At 39.0% G+C, this 21,711-nt stretch overlaps 1 protein-coding gene across 5 annotated transcripts in view; it reads right to left on the reverse strand.

The window, feature by feature from the left end:
* LOC122165110 (multidrug resistance-associated protein 1) overlaps positions 1-21,711 on the reverse strand; it is a 47,648-nt gene that overhangs the window by 12,528 nt on the left and 13,409 nt on the right. For 4 of the 5 annotated variants that reach the window (XM_042827789.1, XM_042827786.1, XM_042827787.1 and 1 more), the window contains exons 5-19: positions 21,187-21,312; positions 19,588-19,649; positions 17,049-17,180; positions 15,438-15,665; positions 14,578-14,755; positions 13,682-13,843; positions 13,390-13,482; positions 12,476-12,679; positions 9,951-10,097; positions 9,497-9,584; positions 7,783-7,852; positions 6,959-7,085; positions 5,724-5,900; positions 4,528-4,695; positions 3,958-4,135 (exon numbers count right to left, since the gene is read on the reverse strand). In XM_042827789.1, coding sequence (XP_042683723.1) covers positions 3,958-4,135; positions 4,528-4,695; positions 5,724-5,900; positions 6,959-7,085; positions 7,783-7,852; positions 9,497-9,584; positions 9,951-10,097; positions 12,476-12,679; positions 13,390-13,482; positions 13,682-13,843; positions 14,578-14,755; positions 15,438-15,665; positions 17,049-17,180; positions 19,588-19,649; positions 21,187-21,312 — 2,140 coding nt within the window. Of the gene's footprint in view, positions 1-575; positions 1,279-3,957; positions 4,136-4,527; positions 4,696-5,723; positions 5,901-6,958; positions 7,086-7,782; positions 7,853-9,496; positions 9,585-9,950; positions 10,098-12,475; positions 12,680-13,389; positions 13,483-13,681; positions 13,844-14,577; positions 14,756-15,437; positions 15,666-17,048; positions 17,181-19,587; positions 19,650-21,186; positions 21,313-21,711 lie in introns of those variants that run through there. The other variant, XM_042827790.1, reaches the window with a different exon arrangement.

Below are 21,711 nucleotides of genomic sequence, written 5' to 3' on the forward strand. Positions count from 1 at the left end.
CTATTGGTTATTTTAAGCACTTGATGTGTTATCTTTTATAGGGGTCCCATATGAAAAACACCACATTGCTGTAGAGCATCACTGAAGCTCCAAACCCACATGAACATAAGAAAACCAAAAGTAAACCAGCCTTCTTTAACAGCTCTTAATTTGATGCATTGTTATAGGCTGCAAAGATTTCATACATAAACTGCATTCACCTTTTGAGAGAGAAATGTACTGAAGATTGTCATAGTAAGACCAGAATATAAAATATTAAATACACAAAAACAAAAGAGACCTTCATGCCTCTTTCGTTACACTCCTAAATCAGGGGTGGGAGATGCACCTTTCAAGTTTATTTAAAGCTTCCCTATGAAAATGTTTGAGATACAGAATCACTGCTGGTGAATTAGTTATCTACAAGTCAGCGTGTGAATTACCGTACGCAGAGGTTACGTACAAACCAAGCAAATATCTTGTTATGTACATTAAATTCTTCTAACCATGACTTGATCTCTTTTGTCAGTGAAGTAGTCACTAGTATTGCTCCACCACAAGCACTAGTAAAAGCCACAAGGCAAAAAAGCAGTTACCTGTTTCCAGAGGTTGAATTGTTCTTTCTAACGAAGGATCTGAGTCTAAAAGCATATATAATTAACTTTTTCCAGAACACAACCATTTTCAACCTTCACAAGCATGATGGCATTAAAGCAGCACAACCTAAACCATAAATACAAGCAAACGCTCAAGGCAGAATCAAATTCATTGAAACGGATCTTTTTAATCCCAGCCCTTGGATTAAAACAAAAAAGGCAGCCTTAAGGGGAAAAAAAAAATCCAAACCATATGGCTGTAAGCAACAGATCACTAAATTTCCTTCTACATACACACTAATGAGGGCTGGGGAGCAGAAATAAAAAGGCAGCTTCAAGGCAACCTCAAATTACCACAGAAAAATCCTATCACATACAAGCAACTACCATATGAGTTTTCCTCAATGGCGTGGAAGAGATATCATTTAAGAAGCTTAGAGACTCCCTGTTCTTAGCAATGAAGGTGCGTATCATCATGTTTTAAGAGTGACAACTTTTGACCACATAGGTGCACCTCCAAGAAGTTCAATGAAGCTGTGAAGGAACTGGAGTACAGCCCTGCTGGGAGGAGCTGAAGGACCTGGGATCATTCAGTCTGGAGAAGAGGCTCAGGGGAGACCTTACAGCTCTCTACCATTCCCTCAAAGGAGGTTATGGTGAGCTGGGGGTCAGCCTCTTCTCCCAAGTAACACTGGGAGAACAAGAGGGAATGGCCTTAAGTTGCACCAGGGGAGGTTCAGGTTGGATACCAGGAAATTTACTTTCAGAAGGAGTGGTGATACGTTGGCACAGGCTGCACAGGGAGGTGGTAGAGTCACTGTCCCTAGAGGTATTCAAGAAGAGCTTAGATGTAGCACTGAGGGACGTGGTTTGAGGGCAGAGGTGATGGGTTGACAGTTGGACTAGATGCTTTCAGTGGTCTTTTCCAACCTTAATGATTCTATGATCACCCAGCATGGCTAGATTAGTGAGAACCATGAGATTCTAAGCATCTTGGTACCTTGTGTACCTCACACTGAGTCAGTTATTTACTTAGGCCATTTGAGGCGGAGAATACAGCTGGATTTTACCTTACCAGAGAGAACAGAAAAGCTGAATTTTGCTAAAAGGTAAATGAATTTAAGAGGAAGTCAGATTACTTCCTGACCCAGACAGGTGCTTCCTGAACTAACACTCACATCTAGATTCCACAAGGACATTTAGATCAGAACCAACAGATCTCACTATTTAACTCTTCACTTTCCAGAAGCCAAAGGAGGAAAGCACCCATCCATTCCATTGTACATTCCATTGTACGGGCACTGTACAAGCCATCCTATCTATCAAATGCAGTGCTCTTGAGCCCAACTCTGTGCTCAGAGACAGCAGTGACTGTGAAGGCACCGTGCTTTTTCTTGTAGATATGAAACCTCAGCCCCTACAGCAGAAGCATGTATTTTTATTATCAAACATACACTCTACTACTCAGTGTATGATGCACAGACACTGAGCTGGTAAGCTACCTTATCTTCAAACTCAGGATTCAATAAGTTGCTTCCCAGCTGTAGAAGGAAGGACAAAATATTACTTGTTTTTACAAAGATGGTGATGTGAATACTGCTAACATCATATGTTTTCCATAAAGCAAATTTCAACTCTGCAGGACAAGAAGCAGAATTTGGGGAATTAAGTCCACAGAATTACATAAGAAGAAAAAAAAACAACAACAAAAACTTCAACAATCCAGACTCAACAGTTTTCAGAGTAATTTTACTCCCGTTATTCCCCACACCAAAGCCAAGTTGTGCAGACAATCCTCACAAAATCTGAGTTGAAACACCTTCCAGTTTTAACGGCACCAGAGTCACAGACCTGAACGTTGGGGGACAGCCTACCCATATTGTCCCACCTCAAGTAAAGTCCAGATAATGTAGAAAAGATTTAGAATTGTTACTTGTGCTGTACTGTATACTTTATCTTTCAGACACTGCAGTCAAGATTAAAGATAAATCAAACAGTTAAAAAAATCAGGAGGGTTGCTCCAGAAGCAATGCCTCCTGTTTTATTATGTCAGCCCATGACATCAGAAGTAGATGTTTGTGGGATGGCAGCAGAAGTCGAACCTTCCCACCAACATCCCATTACACGTTGTTGCTGTGTGACAGCAGCAGAGGGGCACTCTGACACAACGGCATCTGACATGGAAGGGTGGATGAAGCAAAGGGATGGAATTGAATTCCTCCACATGGAAAAGGTGACACCCACTGACATTCATGGACGCTTGCTGAACACTGATGGAGTCCAAACAGTGGGTGTAGCACAGTGAGGCACTAGTAGTGCATTTCAGCAGTGGCAACAGTGACAAGGGGGCCACCTCTGCTCATACAGACTTTTAGAAGCACAGCACGCAGTTCTTGTACATTTTTGCCAGTGATGAACCATTAATGACAATGATACAATGATGATGACTAAGTTGAAAACTAGCATTTTGTAGCTGAGAATGTGCTCTATCAAATAATGTTAATATGCTCTTCGTATCTCTTGTTGTTTCCACGCAACAGATGGATTAATTAAGAAGCACTACTTTCAGAGCTACCTACTTATTTAAACCTTACAATGTACTTCTCTAAGTTTTACTTTTCCTCCCCACAAACACACTAAAAATAGCTCCAGGCTTTGCAAGGACAAACTGAAGTTATGAAGAAGCCACTTGGGAACAACAACAGAAAACCCAACAGCAAAACTCCTGGCTCCAAGCCCTTTAAAACAAAAGTCTGTATCTGCTACTGTAAACAGTTTGTATGAGAAATACAGGGAAAACAGTGGTAAGACAGGTAGTTGTAAAGTAACCACTTACAACATCCAAAACAAGAGGTTTTGCAGTTACAGTTCCCAGTCCGGAAGGGAAAGGTGTGACCAGAGCACAGCCATGAATCCACACAAACCCAACTGGCCAGACTACCAGCATCATCAGCAAATCAGCCATACTAAAAGCCAGAGAATGGAACAACTACCAAAAGCAAGACAAACGTAGGTACTTTTTTAATGCAAAGTGGTAGTTTAATTTTAGATGCAGCTTTCCAAAGAAGCTATCTGCATAAAGAAGCAGAGGGAAAGACGTAAAAACCCCAGTTGACTCTTACTGGATCTCATAACCATTTTAATTTTGATCTCAGTGACAGCTACTCCACTACAGGACTGTTTCATATTTTGCTAAGTTTTAAGAAAAATAATGTGCGTTTAACCTCACAATCTCCAGTGCCCTCAAAAACTGTTTCTACCTACAGCTATAGCAAGAGAAATAGCAGTTATAACCAATACAACTAGTATTCTTCCTTCAACAGGAATCCCTTAGCATGTCACATATCAGTCAATTGAAAAGAGGATTTACTTGGAAGCTTACCACTGCTCTCCATGTTTTGTTCAGCATTAGCGTAAGTACGAAGGAATTCCGCAAAAGCTCCATCTTGCTTCAGCAGCTCCTGATAGGAGCCCATCTCAGAAATTTCTCCATCAGTCATTACCAGAATTGTATCCATTTGAGGCAGATAGTTCACCGCGTGGGTTACTAAAACCCGTGTCTAGACAGAAAAAGAAAAAAAAATTATTCTAACATCCCAAACTAGCAAATTAGATTATTAAGCTTCTGTTCTCACAGCCTTAATTCTGCATATCATACAGTAAAAATTATGGACAGGCATGCAACATTTCAAAGAAAACAACTGTCCTTGTCTTTTGACTTTTCCTTCCCAGAATTTTGAATTAGAGAAACCAAAGTATTTCTTATTACAAAAACTAAGTAGTTTAAGATTCCTAAAAAAAAAAAAAAAAACGCATCTCAGAAGGATCCTTCTATTTTTTTCATGTTTAAAACACAAGTCTGAAGGTGAAATTTGTGCAACTTGGAATCATTTGAACTCAGCAAAGAAAAACAAATTGCTCCCCAAAGACAAGTTATTACATCATTACATACTTTATTTTTTAAGATTCCTTTTGGTCCAATAACTTTTTCAAAAATATGCTTCCCAACGTGAGCATCAACAGCTGATAAAGGATCATCAAATAAATAGGTATCTGCATTACAGTAGACTGCTCGAGCAAGACTAACTCGCTGCTTCTGTCCTCCAGACAAATTCACGCCCTGGAGAAAATAAGAAAATATCCTTTATTTACATCTAAAAGTTGATTCCTTGCAGTAGTGAAAGAAGCATAGTGCTTGTAAACTCGAAAAGCCGTAGTAGATTTATGTAAACCACAGAAGTTTCAGCACTGAATAAACAAGATACTTATTACAAGTTATTCACTACTACAATATGAACAACTACAGCCAAAATCCCCTTAGAAGGAAGTCTATTAACTTATATCTGTCAACAAGGAGCTGGTAAACAAAAAAGTATTGTTTACTAATCTTGCAAGGAATAAACACAGGCCGTGGATTCAGATGCTAATTTTCCTCTCAGCCTTATTTCTACAATGCTCCCCCTATCTCATAAACAAACTCTGAGCAGGCACACCCTACAGTTTGGTTGGCCTTCTGACAAGCCAAACTTCTTGTAAGGAAAATAAAGCTGCACACTTACCTGAATCCAGACCAGAAGCTCACAGTTGGCAGCTATACCCCATCTAAATCTAGCCATCAGGCAGAGCATATGTCTCTGCATATCCCTTCCTCTCCTCTGGAGGGCATCAGTTTAGCAAATGCCAAGCAGGTTACCTACACACACAGCTGGCCATGTGTTTAAGGAACACTTGGTACTGCTTGTAAACCAGAGCACTCTAACATTTAGGCAAGTTTCTAAATATCACACTGCATATATTTTTGCAACCAAAAGCCAAAAAGAAAACCTGAACAAATTCTCCTACACACACTCCCCCCTGAAGTTATTTAGAAGTTTTTCTTCCAATTGCAACAAATGTTTATGCTCTATGATCATGGCACCTCAGACCTGTTTTTAAAAAACAGGCTTTTTTAAGATGCTTTTGCACTTGTAATTGAGAAAACATTTCCCCCCTTTGAGTGTTAAAGAAATACATACTGTTCAAATTTGCCTCTTATTCTAGAGGATTTCTACTCTGAATGTTTTCAACTCAGTATAACTTTACCTCAAAGTAGAAGTCATATGGCCTTATCTACAAGTAATAGCAGCCTTAGAGTGGGCATTTAAATACCTTTTCTCCTATTTCTGTTCTGTCTCCCATAGGAAGAATCTCTAAATCAGGCAGAAGTGCACAAGCCTCAATAACACGCTTGTACCGGCTCTCATTCATCTCTCTTCCAAAGATAATATTATCTTCTAAAGTTGCATTTTGGATCCAGGCTTGCTGAGGAACATAAGCAATAGAGCCCTGCAAAAAAATTCAAGTTCCTTATTCAGTAGTTAAGACAAAAAGAGTGCTCACGAAGTCAAAGCACAGCAGGGCCTTGTGAGGCTGGCAGTGCTCTGTATTTCACAAACTGCCTATGGTCACCTTGGAATGACACAGACAAATGCGTGCACTTGGGGCAGCACCTTCTAAAATATGCTGGTTTTTTTAATCCTCTCTGCAAGTGAATGTAACGAAGTGCATTGGTGGAAAATAAAAGACTTCAAACAAAACATGACTCCCTAACATAAACTCAGAAGAAACATTTGTTTAGAGAATATTTACACAATTACTGGATGTTAAAAGTCATTACAGCTTTGCTCTTTCATCTAGCCATAAATTATGTTCACCATAAAACAGTTTAATAGGGAATGTAAGAGTGTTTAGCAAATGCATTCCTGCCAAGAGATTTCTGCTAAAAGTAGGGGAAGTTGCTCTTATGTAAGAATGTCACTTCAAAGGAAAAGACCTGGCTGCTACAAAATAATTCACTTTGAAGCACAGTTCTACCTTCACTTGGCACTAATAATCATTTGCTCAGCTCTTTCTTTGGTTTTTCCAGAACAATTTTGGAGGTGATCAAACACAAAATTTTTTTATTTTATTTTTTTTTCAAATGCAACAGATTTGTTTTGCTCTTAGATTAAACTGTAGCTTCTCCCATGTTTGGGAATCTCTGTGTAGGGGGACAGGCATACCCTTTCCCCTTGCAACTTTTTGATGTCTAAGAAGGTATGACTTACTGTTGCTCCTCCTCATCCTGGAGTACATGTAATAGGGGCTCTTTCCCCCATACCTGGCTGCCAACAAGACTCAACAGAATTTATCTTTGAGACTTCCACTACTCTGTCTATTTGGCTAAACCTGAAATTGACAAATTTAGAAGTTAATCCTTAACAGAGTGTTAAATATGGCTTGCCAGGAAATTGGGCCATATGTGTGCTCATTTGAAAGGCTGTCTTCTTTGTTTTACTTGCAAATCTGGAATCACTCAGGCAATAGCCACAAATAGCTGAGCAATTTGTCAGAACATCACGCACCTTGACAACCACGTAGCCTTCCTTTTTGTCCATCTCCCCCAGTAATGCAGACAGCAATGAAGACTTTCCACAGCCAACTTGACCAACAACAGCTATCAGGGAACCTTCGGGAACGGTGAAGTTAATGCTGAAATGAAGTGCATGCAATTCAGCCTCACTTGCTGGCATATCCCAGTAGTTAAACAGTCTACTGAACAGCCTATACATTCTGACACAGCACAAGAACTTAAACCATTTGAAAATACAACCTTTCTTTCAGAAAGTACACAGCTTTTCTTTTAGATAGGAAATAGCATCTTCACGTGTAATCAGCCAGAAAAAAGAAAAAAAACACTTCCAATTTTTCTCTTAAATGTTCTGTTAGCAGAAATGTAATACAAATCATTGCTCCTCAAACAGCATCCTTGTCCCAAAGGACAATGCAATTTAAGATCCAAGAAAGAGCAGCCAAAATTAAGGAAGGATACAGAGCACAGGGAAGGCATGGCACATAGTGCAAACATAAGGGACATGGGATGAGGAAACAACCTAACTGCATCCTCTAGATGGAGCTCATCCCCACCTGCAGCCTGTAGCAAGAGCTTACCATCTCTGAGGCTTCCCCCTTCCATTAAACCTTTTGCTACTGTCTCTTTTTTTTTATTTATATAAGTATACGTAAAATAAATGTACAAAATAAACATAGTAAATAAAAATAAACATTCATTTGTTTTCCTGTTACTTTAAGGAAACAAAATCTTTTTCATATAGACTTTCTAATCTAAATACAGGTAATTTATGATGCAGAAAAACAACCAAGTAGAACAAAGGGTAGCAATGCTTACCTATTCAGTGAAGGAGGATCTGTTTTGGACCAGCTAAATGTTGCGTTCTTTACAACAATGCTTCCTTCAGCTGATGAACAGAAAATATGATTTTACACAAATGTGAATGCAAGCAGCTAAACTGTATGTTTTGGATTAAGCCAGAGAAGAAAATTTAAGCACACCAAAGTAAATGTATATAGCTACTTCTGTAGCTATACTGTAGCAGAACAAAAACCCATTGCCTACCAAAACCTCGTGTTCCTTTCAAAGCAGGATAATAAACATAAGAATAATTACCATAACCTTGTCAGAAGTTCTGAAGTTACATTTCTTCAGTAACCAGGTAGGTGAACATCAACTGTAAGAGATTCAACCATCTCCCTCTTTACCCAGCAACCCCACTGCAAAGTCAGTTCAAGAAGCTAGCAGCCTCAATCTGAGCTGAGCCTTAAGGAAAAACATCAGCTGAACCGATCCTTCCACATGGAAGGCTAAGTTACCACAAAAATAACAGGAGAGATGAAATACCAACTAATTTTGACCAAAAGCAGTGTTGCGAGAATCCCAGAATGATTTGGGTTGGATGGAACTTCAATGATCATCTAGTTTAAACCTCTGTACCACGGGCAGCAACTGCTTCCACCAGAACAGCTTGCTCAGACAGGTTCAGCCTGGCCTTTTTGAGACTGACTTCTCATCCACAACACCTCTGAGAAACATTTTTCTTTTTCCTTCCCTTCTCTTTAGATCAGGTCCATAGGGTCCAAATGTTGCCTGGTAGTTGTACCTATCAGTTTTCACAGTAACAACTGCAAATACATTACATCTAATACAATCAAATAGACAATAAATACTTAGCCTAAATATACATCTGAGTGAACACAATTACAAACCGTTATGGACAAAATTGCTTTAAAAATCCACTAAAGATTTGTGAGTGAAGTATTCACGGTCATCAGCTGAGAAAGGGGAGGAGATATTCCCAAGGGAAGATGGAATAAGAAAGAAAAAAAAACAAAGAAACAAAGTAGATGAATCTATACAGGATAATCAAGTGACTGAATTGATACAGAGCTCAGCTATCCACATGAAAGGAAGCGACAAAGATTTCACTGTCTTTGAAAAAAGGAAGTAGAAAACCATTTATGAATAACTGATATAGTTAAGTCAAGCTTTGCTTGCAAGATGAAGGGCAATGGCTACTCAGTAAATCTCCCTTCAAGCTCATTTACCTCCTGAACAGCTGTATATAACCAGAGCAGTCAAATACACATGCTAGATACAGCAAAGCTCACAGTGATGCTTCTTGTACAGAATGAAGTGGAGGCACGTGCCAGAAGTGGGACTTATGCATCCTCTTTTAAAGGCATTGGAGTGATTTACAATTCCTTTTCTCCAAAACACTTGGTTCTGGGACCATTATCAACCTCTTAACTTTCAAATGAGTACACCTGTCCAATGAACTGTCTAACAAGTCACTTTTAAAGTGATCACTGTGTCTGGATGCAATCATTCTGTATCTTGGGCACAAAAGCTGGGGAGAGAAATAACACCTGAGAAAGTGATAGAAACTCAATACAACTTTCATTTTTACAACATCCCTTCTCTGCTTACTGTCTGAAAATGGTGAAATCCAGCAAAGTGCAATGTATTTGTTACAGAAAACAAAAGAGACACTGCAAAGCCACCAGAAATTTGCACAAGTTCTTTTTCAGTAGCAAAAGAAACTCACCATTTGTAACGGGACCCCTGATTATGCTGTCTGGATCTAACTCTTCATGAGACAGGAACACCCGAAGGCGCTTCAAGGAGACACTAGCCTACATTAGAAAGAGATACAAAACTACCTTATATTCTGCTATTATATTTAAGAACAATATTTTACACTATGCATATATTACATCATTACTAGACACCCCTAATCCCTCTTCTTAAAAACATCCTGTAGCTTCCTGAGTAGTCAAGCTTGCATTTCCCAGCACAAGAAATATGAGTGATTTCAGGTACGCTCATCCACCACACCCAAGATTGATAATTTTGCCTGTACAGCATTCAATATAGAGGAAATGCAAAGTTTATTTTGAGATGACTGAATTTCATCATAACCAGCAAATGTTATTTGAGCACACAACTGTACTCTTTCCAACCAGTGACACAGAAAAGCCTGTTAATGAATGAAATCTTACTTCTACTATGCTGCTGATAACCATAGGAAGTATGTTCAACGGAAACCTGAGAATGTTGAATAAAGCTAGGGATACAAATGCCTTCTGAGCATCCAGGACATTGTTCTCGTCTACTTTGACATACACAGCAAATGTGGACAAGGCAACCTGAAACACAAAGCGTGATGGTTATGATTAGAGCAACACCTTTTTTAAGCCAGAGGTCTAAAATCAAAGAGCAACATTCTGGTAAACCCTGTACTCCGGCAAGCACCTCCCAGAACAAACACTTGATTTAAATATATTGTGGGGAAAAAAAAAAAAAAAAAAAAAGTTGATGGTGCCTCTTGGAAAACTTCTGAGAAGGAGTCCAGTGTTCACTTTCTGCACACAGTGAGGGGGAAGCCACCGACGTCCCAGGCTACCTGTGGTTGCACTACCTGAGAAGGGAAGGGAAGGAATGATTGCTAGCCTTTGTCCCTGCTCTCCTTCACTTCTAAATCGATCACAGACCCTAGATAAGTAATGTACATAGACTGAAAAGTTGGAAATATCCCAGTGCTGGCCTATTTTATATTCCATAGGGACCACCACAACCCTAGGTATCAAAGTACAGCCCTCTTTAACAAGGGTAGATTTTCTAAGAAATTTTAAATGTTACTGCGTTGCAAGAATTACCTGAACAGTTCACAATAGAAAAACTTAACTTTTATTCAGAACAAGAAAATGACAATAAATCATTATCATCAAGATATACAAATAAAAGCCATACATATCTACATTCTTCAAAATTATGTTGATTAAATTATAATAAAACTAAAGCAAAGTTAAGCCAAAGAAAAACAGCGCAATCCTTCCCAATCACAATACGCCTATTCCTCTTACTCTGTTTCCTTTCGTGACGACAGCACTCACACCTCTGTATATAACAAGAAACTGACACAGCAAAACAAGGTTGTTTAACCACTGATAACCTCTCTCCTACAAGGTGTGAACTAATTAGCTAATTTATGTTTAAAATCTGACTGCTGTGAAGACAAGCCTTGTCCATCTTACAGTGGCTGACTCAGCTGTGCCTGGTCCAGTAGTTTGTTTGTACAGTCCTAAGTTTGGACAATCATATCCCAGCAAGAAAGCCCTCCCACAGAGAATAAAAACATGACAGGACCCAAAGAATAACTTCAGAAGCAGCATGTCTGCACTCCTGTGTTGTCAGCAACTAGTCTGAAATAGAACTTTATCAGCACAGACAGCACTGTGGGAGATACAGCACAATGAATAGCTTCCTGACAGCATTATTAAACAATGTGGTGAAGAGCCCCAGCCATTGAAACCGGAGAAGTAGAAGAGAAAGTAGAAGAGAAAGTATTTTGCATTTCAGAAGTGCTTTCAAGTAGGCATGCGCGTAATTCTTTAATCAGAAGTTCACAGAAGAACATTTACCACCAATAAAGATCTAGGAAACAGCACAACTAAACGGCAGCCTTGCAACAGTGGCAAACCCTTGAGGTTCAGGCCTATTGCCACAAACACAACATGCACTGAAACAAAGCTGCTCATCAAGGGAATTTGTTTTCCCAGATTCTGCAGAGCAGCATGAAGGAGTCCACCTGCATAGTTTTATTTAGAAACTTCATTTAATAATATATTTATATTAAAACCATCTCAGACTTGTTATAGGAAAGCATTTGCTAAAGAATGCAGCTTATGTTTCCTATCCAGGGCACTGCTTCTTCTGCCTTTCATCATGCCCAGAAAATAATATAAACACTAAATGCTTGAAGGGAAGGAATTTGAGACTGGAAAGTACATTTAAACACCTTCAACTGGAACAGTACATATTTTATCCTAATGTAGTAATGGCTTCTATTTGCCTCTATGCAGAAGAGCAATGCCCCATTGTTCTAATAGGGTCTGAAGCAATTTTGATGTGATCTCACTCCTCTCTCCCGTTCATTAGTTTGAATGTAAGCTAACCACAGACACAGCAGAGATGTTTCACATACCGAGAATATTTTTAATAATAAGAATTTAATGCAGTCCTGGGCTTTGCAATAGCTTTACCTCTCCACACTGTTCTTAAATAGATGTGGGGAGAACCCAGGCTGGAGGCACGCTTCTTGTGCATTGTTCCAATTGACCAAGGACCTGCTGCTTCCAGAAACATACTGAAATAAGGAAGTTCCTCTCTGCTGTCAGCCACAACTACCAGCTGGAGGGTGCTGTGCACACAGTAATCTTCCTAATCTGACAGTACTTTTAGTCTTAGGTCCCTTGAGTATAGCAGTAAAAACGGTAAGGGAACACAAGAGGTTTTTATTTTCAAATAACCGTCATCAACATCTAGATGCATTCAACATGCATGTTATTAAGATCCACGTAAAACAGAAACACCTTTTCCCAGGGAACTGAAGACAAAAGAGTCCAGTTTCCCACTACTGCAGAGGTAATTCCCACTTTTCCATAAAAAAAAAAAGTTCTCAAACACTGTTTTGGAAAATATGACCCAAAAGAGAAGAACAGGCCTACAAATTTGTTTCACTTACCAAAAAAGGAGCACAAACCCAAGTGAAGGTACCCACTGCAGCAAGGTAAGCAGATTTCTTTAGGACTTTGAGCTCTTTCTGTCTGATCTCCAGTACCTTTTCTCTAAAGGCTAATTCCCAAGCATAAAGTTTTAGAACTTTAATCCCATTAAGAATTTCATTCATCAGCTTAATTCTGTTGTCTTTGCTCTTCATCTGTGCCACCTGAAAACAACAGTGCAATGAATAATTAGCAAAGCACAGTACTTGGCAGAACCACAAAGGTTTTAACTTCTATTTTGCAATGATGAAATTTGCCTCATTATCATCAAAAGCTTACGAACTTCCAAGCAAGAAATCTGAGACACAATCTTAACAAGCAAGCATGCAGAATCACCGCAACAATTGGTTTTACACCAATTAAAAGAATTCTTCACACAACTGAAAGTCTACTTTGCATCTAACCTCAGCCCAAATTTGTTTTTGCTTTATTTGCAGCACTATCAGTGGCTTTCTCATGGTGTACTAAGTCAAAAAGCTTTCTATTCAGCAGTAAGACGACAGAACATTAGGAGAATAAGATCTGCAAAGAAAATATTTTAACAAGGGCTGAGCGAAACCTGAACGGATGTTCTGACTCAGCACCCAGCGCAGTTTGCAGGCTTCCACCAAGACTGTTATCCTAGACAGCTATTACCCGTGACAGCACGGCTGTGTACTCCTACTTGTCCCGTGCAGGAACCAAATGCTGCAGGATATTTCATTGAACACCCAGATCTAAAAGGTTTCATTCAAATAAATTACCAGCAGTTGAGGGAAATGTATTTAACTCAGTAATGAAGTTTTTATCAGAAAGAACATAGTAGATTTGTAGAAACAAGTCACAGTAGTACGTGTTTCTTAAAATCACTGTCACATACACAGAAGTTTCTTACCTGATATGTTTTTGTTTTCATTGCCATCACAGCATTCACAGGAACCAGAAGAATCATGACAGCAACACCTGCCAGCACAGAAGGACCTAAATTCTGAGGAGAAAAACATCTGATTGTAACAAAAGAGTTTTCAATAAGTATTTAAGATCTTGAGTCAAACACTTATTGACAGTGACAAATCTAGCTCTGAAAGTTTTCTGAACAGCATTTGCTCTATTTTGCTTTAAATGCTCCACTGGCCTGAGCAACAGCTCTCTGCAGTCATGCAGGAAACAAGAAACACAATGCTCACCTGCCACAGTAAGTACAGTGCTAGTATCACCTGAAGAGGTGCAGACCAGATCATGTTTATATATGTAGCCAAGTCCATGAATCTCTGAGCATCCACAGACATTAGATTCACAATTTCACCCACAGTAGAAGTCTTTCTGGCAGAATTTGTGATAACAAGAGCCTAGGTGCAGATTTTTAAAATAAAGAATTAAAAATAAAAATAAAAATCATGCATCATGAAAAAAGGTCTACTTATTTGCTTTTTGTCCTCTAAAACGTAACTGCTTTACAAAGCAACTAACTTTGTAATTACAAGCAATTCTTTTCATGCTTCAATATTCTACTTTGCACATCTAATGCGAGTTGATGGGGTTGATCTGGGTTAAATTAAAAATAGCAAGCAGGTATTTGTGGTTAGGGTTAGTTGGTGTTTTTATTGCTTGTAGGGGCAGGAAGGTTGCTTGCTTCCCTTTTTAACTCTAAAAAGTGGAACCCTCACTTCTTGTCACACATTTTTCTCACACAGAGCAACCAATCCAGAGCCTTCTAAAACGTTCCAGCTTACTCCAAGATGAGGTAGTGCTGTCTGTTAATTCACAGATGAAAGTGCAAATCACAAAATCATAGAATGTGGATGTATCTTAATTTTTGCACAAGCTGAAGCAGTTTGACCCCCAATTTAAATGTGACAAAGTTTCTTCTTTGCCGGTGGGAAGAAAAGGGCACCAGAACTTCAACTAATTATTCTCAAAATTATTTCATTTCCAATCTTTGTATTTATAAGTCAGATACTCTTTTACTTCTATTAAGAGTTATGAGATTCTGCTGGGCTGATTCCAAACTACTTGAGTTACTCAGACTTCAACAGTGCACTCACAAAGTCACTGGAGATGTATACTGAGAGGAAGCACCTACCTTTCGATAGATTACCCCAACAACAGCTGTTTTCAGCCTCATTCCAGTTACAAAACAAATATGAAAATACTGATGAAGAATCAATGTCTGAAGACATGAACAAACAAACAGCAGCCCTGTATAGAAGTAGCCTTGCCAGTTTGGGGCACTTTTGTTATTTACGAAGTTGATTAGCAATCTGTGGAGAGAGGCATTAGCATTCTTGACTTATGCAACTCAAAAGGAAGTTTCAAGGTTACAATACGATTATTCCAAACGTTCTGTGGGCCATGCCAGTACCCAAAGTGCAAAACTTAAATAAAACACTTAAGCTAACTTCTCAGCAACAGGACACAATTTTATACCAGTACTCACTGCTAACAATGTACTCCTTTAAAACAAAAACTTCACATCTTACATGTACAGCGTTCCCTGAGTGAAAAGTTTTATATTTCCTCCAGCAAACATGCAGCTACTTAAAGTTGTTTTACTACTTCTCACCTCAAAGTAATAAAATCTCTCCTACTGCTTTTGCCCAGTGTTACAACACATATTGTGACTTGTGGTTATAAAAACCTTTAGACTTCTGACTTCCACAGTCATCACTGGTAAGAAACAAATACACTCTCCTGTAATTGCTGGTTATGCTTTTGCCACACTTTCTTCATGGTGGAATCAAATAACATCAAACATTTGATACGTGATGTTATAGTTTGAAAACCAATGGATCAAAGTAATCTGTGTGCATGATAATTTGGATGATAGCTGCACCCAACTGATCCAGCTACAGGCAAAACAGTTTGGTAACTGACTGAAATATCAGCGTACTCACAAACCTGTCTGCTTACTTTTAATTCAATAATAAAGTAAACAGGTCTTACTTCAAAATCTCTGGGCCTGCAAACATCAAGAGATCATGCGCTGCTTTAAACAGGAAGCTCATGAGAAAATATGGTCCAAAAGTTTTATATAACACCTTGGATAAAGATGCCTCAGAGCTCCTTTGAGATGGTTTTATAATCAAAGCTTCAGCCTCCTCCGTCACTTCACCATTGGAATCACTTGATTTTTGTTGCTTTTTGGATGAGTATAGCATGTTCAAAGGTTGCCTGAAATAAGAGTTATAACATATTGAAGGTACACAATGCAACCTTTATACAAGTATAAAGCCAAATGGAAAAACGCACAGTATACAAATGAGACATTTATTTCAGCTAGGCTGTTTAGCTTCTGATCCTAGCCAACTCACCGGCCTGTGCCTCTTGCATCATTCTTCATTTTAGCAACAGCAAGTGTCCAGCAACACACACAGCCATACACCACAGTTTTTAATAGTGTAACCAGGTTTTATTGCCAATCAACCACCTTTTTAATTACACTGCCATAGCTAGATGAACAGGCATTCAGAAATGATCTTCCTCATATGGGTAGATAACATTCCTGGTCAATCTTTCCTATAGCACTATAGGGGAATGAGGAACAGGGCTGTAATCTGCATTAAATTCATTAAAAAAAAAGTGTTATTATTATTCTAGGATTCAGTATACTGAACTTTGATCAAAATCAAGGCCTCATTGTACCACAGGGGTTAAAATTCTGCAGTCAGACTTATGTCGTCATCCCCAATGAGCTGAATACACCCATTCCACACACCTGGCTTATGTTAAACTACATACTTCCGAACTTCTGAGGACAAGCTATATGTAAAAATACACTATGGAAACAAGCAAGTATTCTTCCTTCAATGAAAAGGTACTTCTATTTGATGAAGTAAGAGATGATGAAAGTAGAATGGAAACTACAGGCATGCAGTCTTTCTAATTTTAGACATCTTGTTTAGGTGCTCAAGCTCCCTATATGGTCAAAGGAAAGAAAGCAGCTTCTCAGTTTACACCCTGAACTCCTGAGGCTTCACTAACTATAGAGGGAGCTCAAGCTCCTGTATTACATGGTTGAAGTTTGTGAGAAAACATTCCCTCCCAGGGGGATTAAAAACTCCTATACATTAAAACTTACAGTAATCAGCTTTAGAACATGAAGGTCTCATGCAAAACTTGGTGCAACTCCTCTTGAAAAAGAAACACAATCCAATTTGCTTTCTATTCTGTATGCATTTAAGGACAAATACAGAGTTGTCCCTTTGAGCCTTGCCAAAGCAGATTCAGTAATACGTGACAAACACTTCTAAGCAAGTGCCAAGTAACTTGAGTTTCTGAACCCTTACACCTCAGAGGAACTATCATATCCTTCAGAACACTCATCTATCCTAGACCCTGGATGGCCTCCCTACTACAGCAACACTCAGATCCTTCCAGCATGGTTTCTGAGCACCAGTATGCCTTACCTTCCCTAGTATTCTCCAGCAGGTACATCCACACGGTTATTTCCTCCTTCTTAGCATTTTAGAAATACACAGAGAATCCATAACATTTTAACAAAGTGGTTTTCATTTCTTAATGAGAGCTCTATCAGTAATAGGATAGTTAACTCACCTCTTGGTCTTTGCCCATTCTTTTGCCCAGTTTCTTGCCAAACCTGGCACTATCTGCTCAGATGTATCCTCTTTGTTTAATGACCACAAATCCTTAGCTTCCAGAGGTCTCCGATAACCCTGAATCATCAATCTGCAGGAGAAAGAATTAACACTATATATTTGAGAATATCAGTGTCATACATATCACAAAACAAGATTCTGCCCAGAAACAAAGCCAGCTCTGTTTGCAAGAATTGTTATCTGCAGCAACACAGGTCCTGATGTTAAGAAGGAATTTAGTTGCATACAATCTTCTGATCTTTACTGAGAAATAGGCACCAAAAGAGCTAAGGATTCAGGATATGTCAAATACAAATTTCAGGGAAAAGAAAATAAAAGGATTAAGTGGTATCTTGAAAATCAGCCACTGACTAATATTCTCATGCCTACTAAGCTGCAAAATCTTTATTAGCTTTTCACTGTATGAAGCAATTATTTTCATCTGGCCAAATTATTTTCAACTCTGGCCAAGAGCCAACCACAAATATACACAAATAATATTTACCATCTTTCTGTGTTTAAACACACAAAAACATTAGGGCAGAGGTGGATGTTATGGGTTCAATTGTTTCCAGCTCAATTAAATTTCTGAGCAAGTAACCGGGCTGCAAGAAACCACCAGCAGCACACAGCATAGTACCTGAAAATTTGAGAGGCTGCTGCATGGTGTTGTGAATTGACACGAGCTGACCAACAACCCCAATGGAAGTCCCTGCAAGCAGAAGGAGCTAAGCCAGTTTTCAATCCTAAGCATTCAGACCACAATAAAATGCAGGAGACCAGACTCTCATTTCAGCTCAAAGCTGGAGGAGTCTCCCCTTAACTTATAAAGAGTTCCTAAGCAACAGATGTGAGGCTCTCGGTCTGGAAAAAGGAGAGGGCATGGGTAACAGTCAAGACCCAAGAAGGGACGATGACATTAAGCTGGTCCAATGAAGCATCCGTATTAGAACCACCAAAAACAGGTGGAGAGTTATTAGTAATTGAGGACTCCTCAATCAGAGGCACTGAGGCACCCATTTGTCACAATCTCTCTAAAGAGGTCTGCTGACTACAGGGAGCCTGCATTTGTTGCATGAAGAACTTCTAGCACGTCTAATAAAGCCAGAAAACTAATACCATTCCTGCTGTTTCAAGTCAGGTCACATGAGGCTGTAATGAGGAAACTACGAAACATCAGAAAAGACTTTATGTCCCTTGGAAAGATGCTGAAGGAATCTGGAGCATGGGCAACACTCTTCTCTACCCCCTCAGTTGGAGACTGAGACCCAGGTAGAAGGAGGAGAATAAATGAACTAAATGACTGGCTGTGTGGAAGGTGCCATGCTCAGTGGTTTGAGTTCTCTGTCACACCTTCAAGAAACTGAAGATGGGGACATTGGATGGGACACAGTTGACCAGGCGAGTCAAGAATACTCTGGGCAGCAAGCTGGCTGGACTCATCAGCAGAGCTTTAAACTAGGTGTGATTGGGGAGAGGGATGTAGTTCTGAGTGACTGAAAAGAGCCAGAGAACACTGACACTTTAGGAAATATTAGGGGAAAATCTCAGAATTGTTCCAAAGGAATTAAGGATGCCACCTCTAGGAAGGTAACACAGCTGATAGCCCAGCTTAAGTGCCTCTACACTAATGCATACAGAAGGGGAAATAAGTAGGAGGAGTTGGAAACCACAATGCAATTTGAGAACTATGACTTAATTGCTATCATGAAAACACCATGGAACAAATCACACAACAGGAAAGCTTTTTAGAAGAAATGGGCAGAGAAAGAGGGATGGGAGAGTTGTCCTCTATGTCATTAAGTAGAGAGATTGCAAAGAGCTGCCACTAAAAAACAGCCATGATCAGGTTGAGAGCTCGTGAGTAAAAATTAGGGATCAGATCAATACAGGACATCTGGTGGTAAGGGTCTACTAGAGAACTCCTAATCAAGGAGAAGCCTGTTGATGATGCCTTCCTGTTTTAGCAACAAGAAGAATTACACTTGCAGGTTTTCATCCTGATGGGAGAATTTAAACCACCTGGATGGGTCTGGGGGCTATAAACAATCCAGGAGATCGTTAAGGATAAGATCAGCCAGAGGAGAAGGATGACTGGCCTTGTTGCTCACCAGTGAAGATCATGAAAGAGGTTAAGACTGGAGACAGCCTGGGCTGTAGTGATCACAGCCTGATGGTCAAACTGAGGGAAAAGAAGGAAACGCACAGGCAGTGTGGCCTGGGATGCAGCTCAGACATGTAAAACTGAGATCAGGAAAGCAAAGGCAAAGGCACAGATGGAACTGAACCTGGCAAAAGATGCAAAAAGTAACAAGGGACTCTACAGCATGATTTGGAAGAAAAAAAAAGTTTGAAAAACATATCAATTTAATCTGTTTACAAAACAGCCAGACAAAATAGCAAAAATAAGCATTACATGGTTATTGTCAAATTAACTGAGAAAGCAGGATTCCAAGATATAATTCTAACTGATGCTTTGTGTACTGTGTTGGACTTACCCAGTGATCCACCAGAAGGTGATTCTTGACAGGAAAGATGCACTGAACTCTGGACATGGCTTCTAAAGGAGAGAAAAAGAAACCAATCCACATATAAACGTAACTGATACAGAGACATCAGAAACAAATCAACCAGAAAAGATGCTTCTGAATTATTGCTTTCCTTCCGAAAGTATTAAATTTGTCATTTATGCTGTTTAGAACTTGTTCAATAAAGAAAAAAAACAACAACAAACAGGGAAGTCTAGCTTTGTGGATTTCACAAAAATAGAAGTGCACCCTATCGATAAGTCATAAATAGTTGATGGAATGTTATAAAACAGCATAAGTTTATCTATATTAATGCAAGGAACGTTATCATGAAAGCATGAATGTGTTATTTGGTTACAATTAGTGTCACTAAAGAAGAGCTCAACTGCACTGTTCTGGTACATAAGGGCTAAGATTCCATCAAAACAAACACACAAGTAATAACTGAAAAGCAAAACAAAGAATAATCAAACATCCCAAAACAAACCCCCAAAAGCCCTGCATCTCATTCACCAACACATATGGGAAACAATATATCCAGACCTACAAATGCACACAGCCAGCTCATGTCCTGCATCCAGATCAATGGCTGTCTTTAACCTCTTCTGGTTAATATCCTCTCTTAATCTGGTTGGATTAAAATAATAGAGAATCCAGAAGAATCTCAAAAGGCACAAAGTGATTTACTACACAAATTCCAGTGGAGACCCTTCTTCACTACCCTGAACACTGCCTACACGATGCTAAAAACAGCCATTCCTTTGGAACACAATCCACTACAGTTTTAATCAGCAATAATTGGAGCAACTATTGTGTATCCATCTATAAACTCACCATACATTATTACAAAGCTACAATTAAAACAGGAGAGCCAAGTTTTTCCCCAAGATCTGCACTTTTCAACTTATGTTTGTGCAACTTGGTTTCTCCATTAAGCTCTATTTTAAAGTGTACTGCCTGATTGCAATGCAAAACAGACTTCTGCATTTCCTCTCCTCCTCACGTGACAATTTGTTTTTCAACCTTGTAGGGAAAAGTGATACTACAAGACAGTTAATTATTCTTGAAAGTAGATAAGTACTATAGAAACATTGAATTCATATGTACTTGCAACAAAATGACTCCAAGCAAATCCAACACCCTACAAGTCAGTAAATATTTTATAGAACTTTGTAAATATGAATTTATAGCAACTCAAAATTTTGTTTTAACTCAGACAAGTTAAGAAATCAAAGGAAATGAGGAGATACTCAGCCTCATCTACTTCCACGAGAGACACTCTCAGAAGTACTCAGAACACAAAAACAAATAACTGTTTTCAAAGCACCTTGTAATTACTGTAATCATGATCAAAGCAAAGAAGGCTTGAATATTTTGATAATAAATGTAGTGAATTACTTTTTACCCCCAGTTGGGATGAAAAGAACTCAAAGATGAAGCAGATCCAAAGACTCAATAGCACACCCTTTTCTCCAGGCATATTTACGCAGACTGTATTGCCTACCAGTGGCAACATACAGCATCACTTACAATTTCACTTAGAATAGTCAGCATAGACTTAACACTTACAGGATCATTTACTGCCTCAGAAAACAAAGGTGGTTTTTCTGGGAAACAAGACAGTATGAGCTGTACAAGTAACAGGATGAAGTAGGTGCAGAAAGTGACGTAACGAAACGCATCCACTTCAGTGTCCTGCAAAGGAAGGTAATTTTGTAATTAAAAGGCTGAGGGATATCCTTAAAACAACATTTCAACATAAAATAGATCATTACAGTAAACTCTGCTAACCACATAAATGTTATACTAGAACCCACCCCTGCAAATTAAAGGTAAAGGGAAGGTAAAAACAGAGGAGAAGACGAAGGTTATCATTTACAGAAGCTTTCTGTTTTCACTCAGTCAGTGCCATAAATTCACCAGCACAAACTTCTGTAAAGAAGTGCTCCTTAACACTTGTGTTGTATCAACACAACATGCCCCAATTTGACACCAAAGTATTTGCAGAAGAGCAAGGCACTTATGCATTGGATAGAGCAGAGTTTCCAAAGAAAAACGGTGAGCATAAATCAAATAATGATTAATAACAACAAT

This window comes from Centrocercus urophasianus, unplaced genomic scaffold (genome assembly GCF_019232065.1).
Source record: "Centrocercus urophasianus isolate 14NV4802_14NV808 unplaced genomic scaffold, USGS_Curo_1.0 seq_29, whole genome shotgun sequence".
Classification (NCBI taxonomy): domain Eukaryota; kingdom Metazoa; phylum Chordata; class Aves; order Galliformes; family Phasianidae; genus Centrocercus; species Centrocercus urophasianus.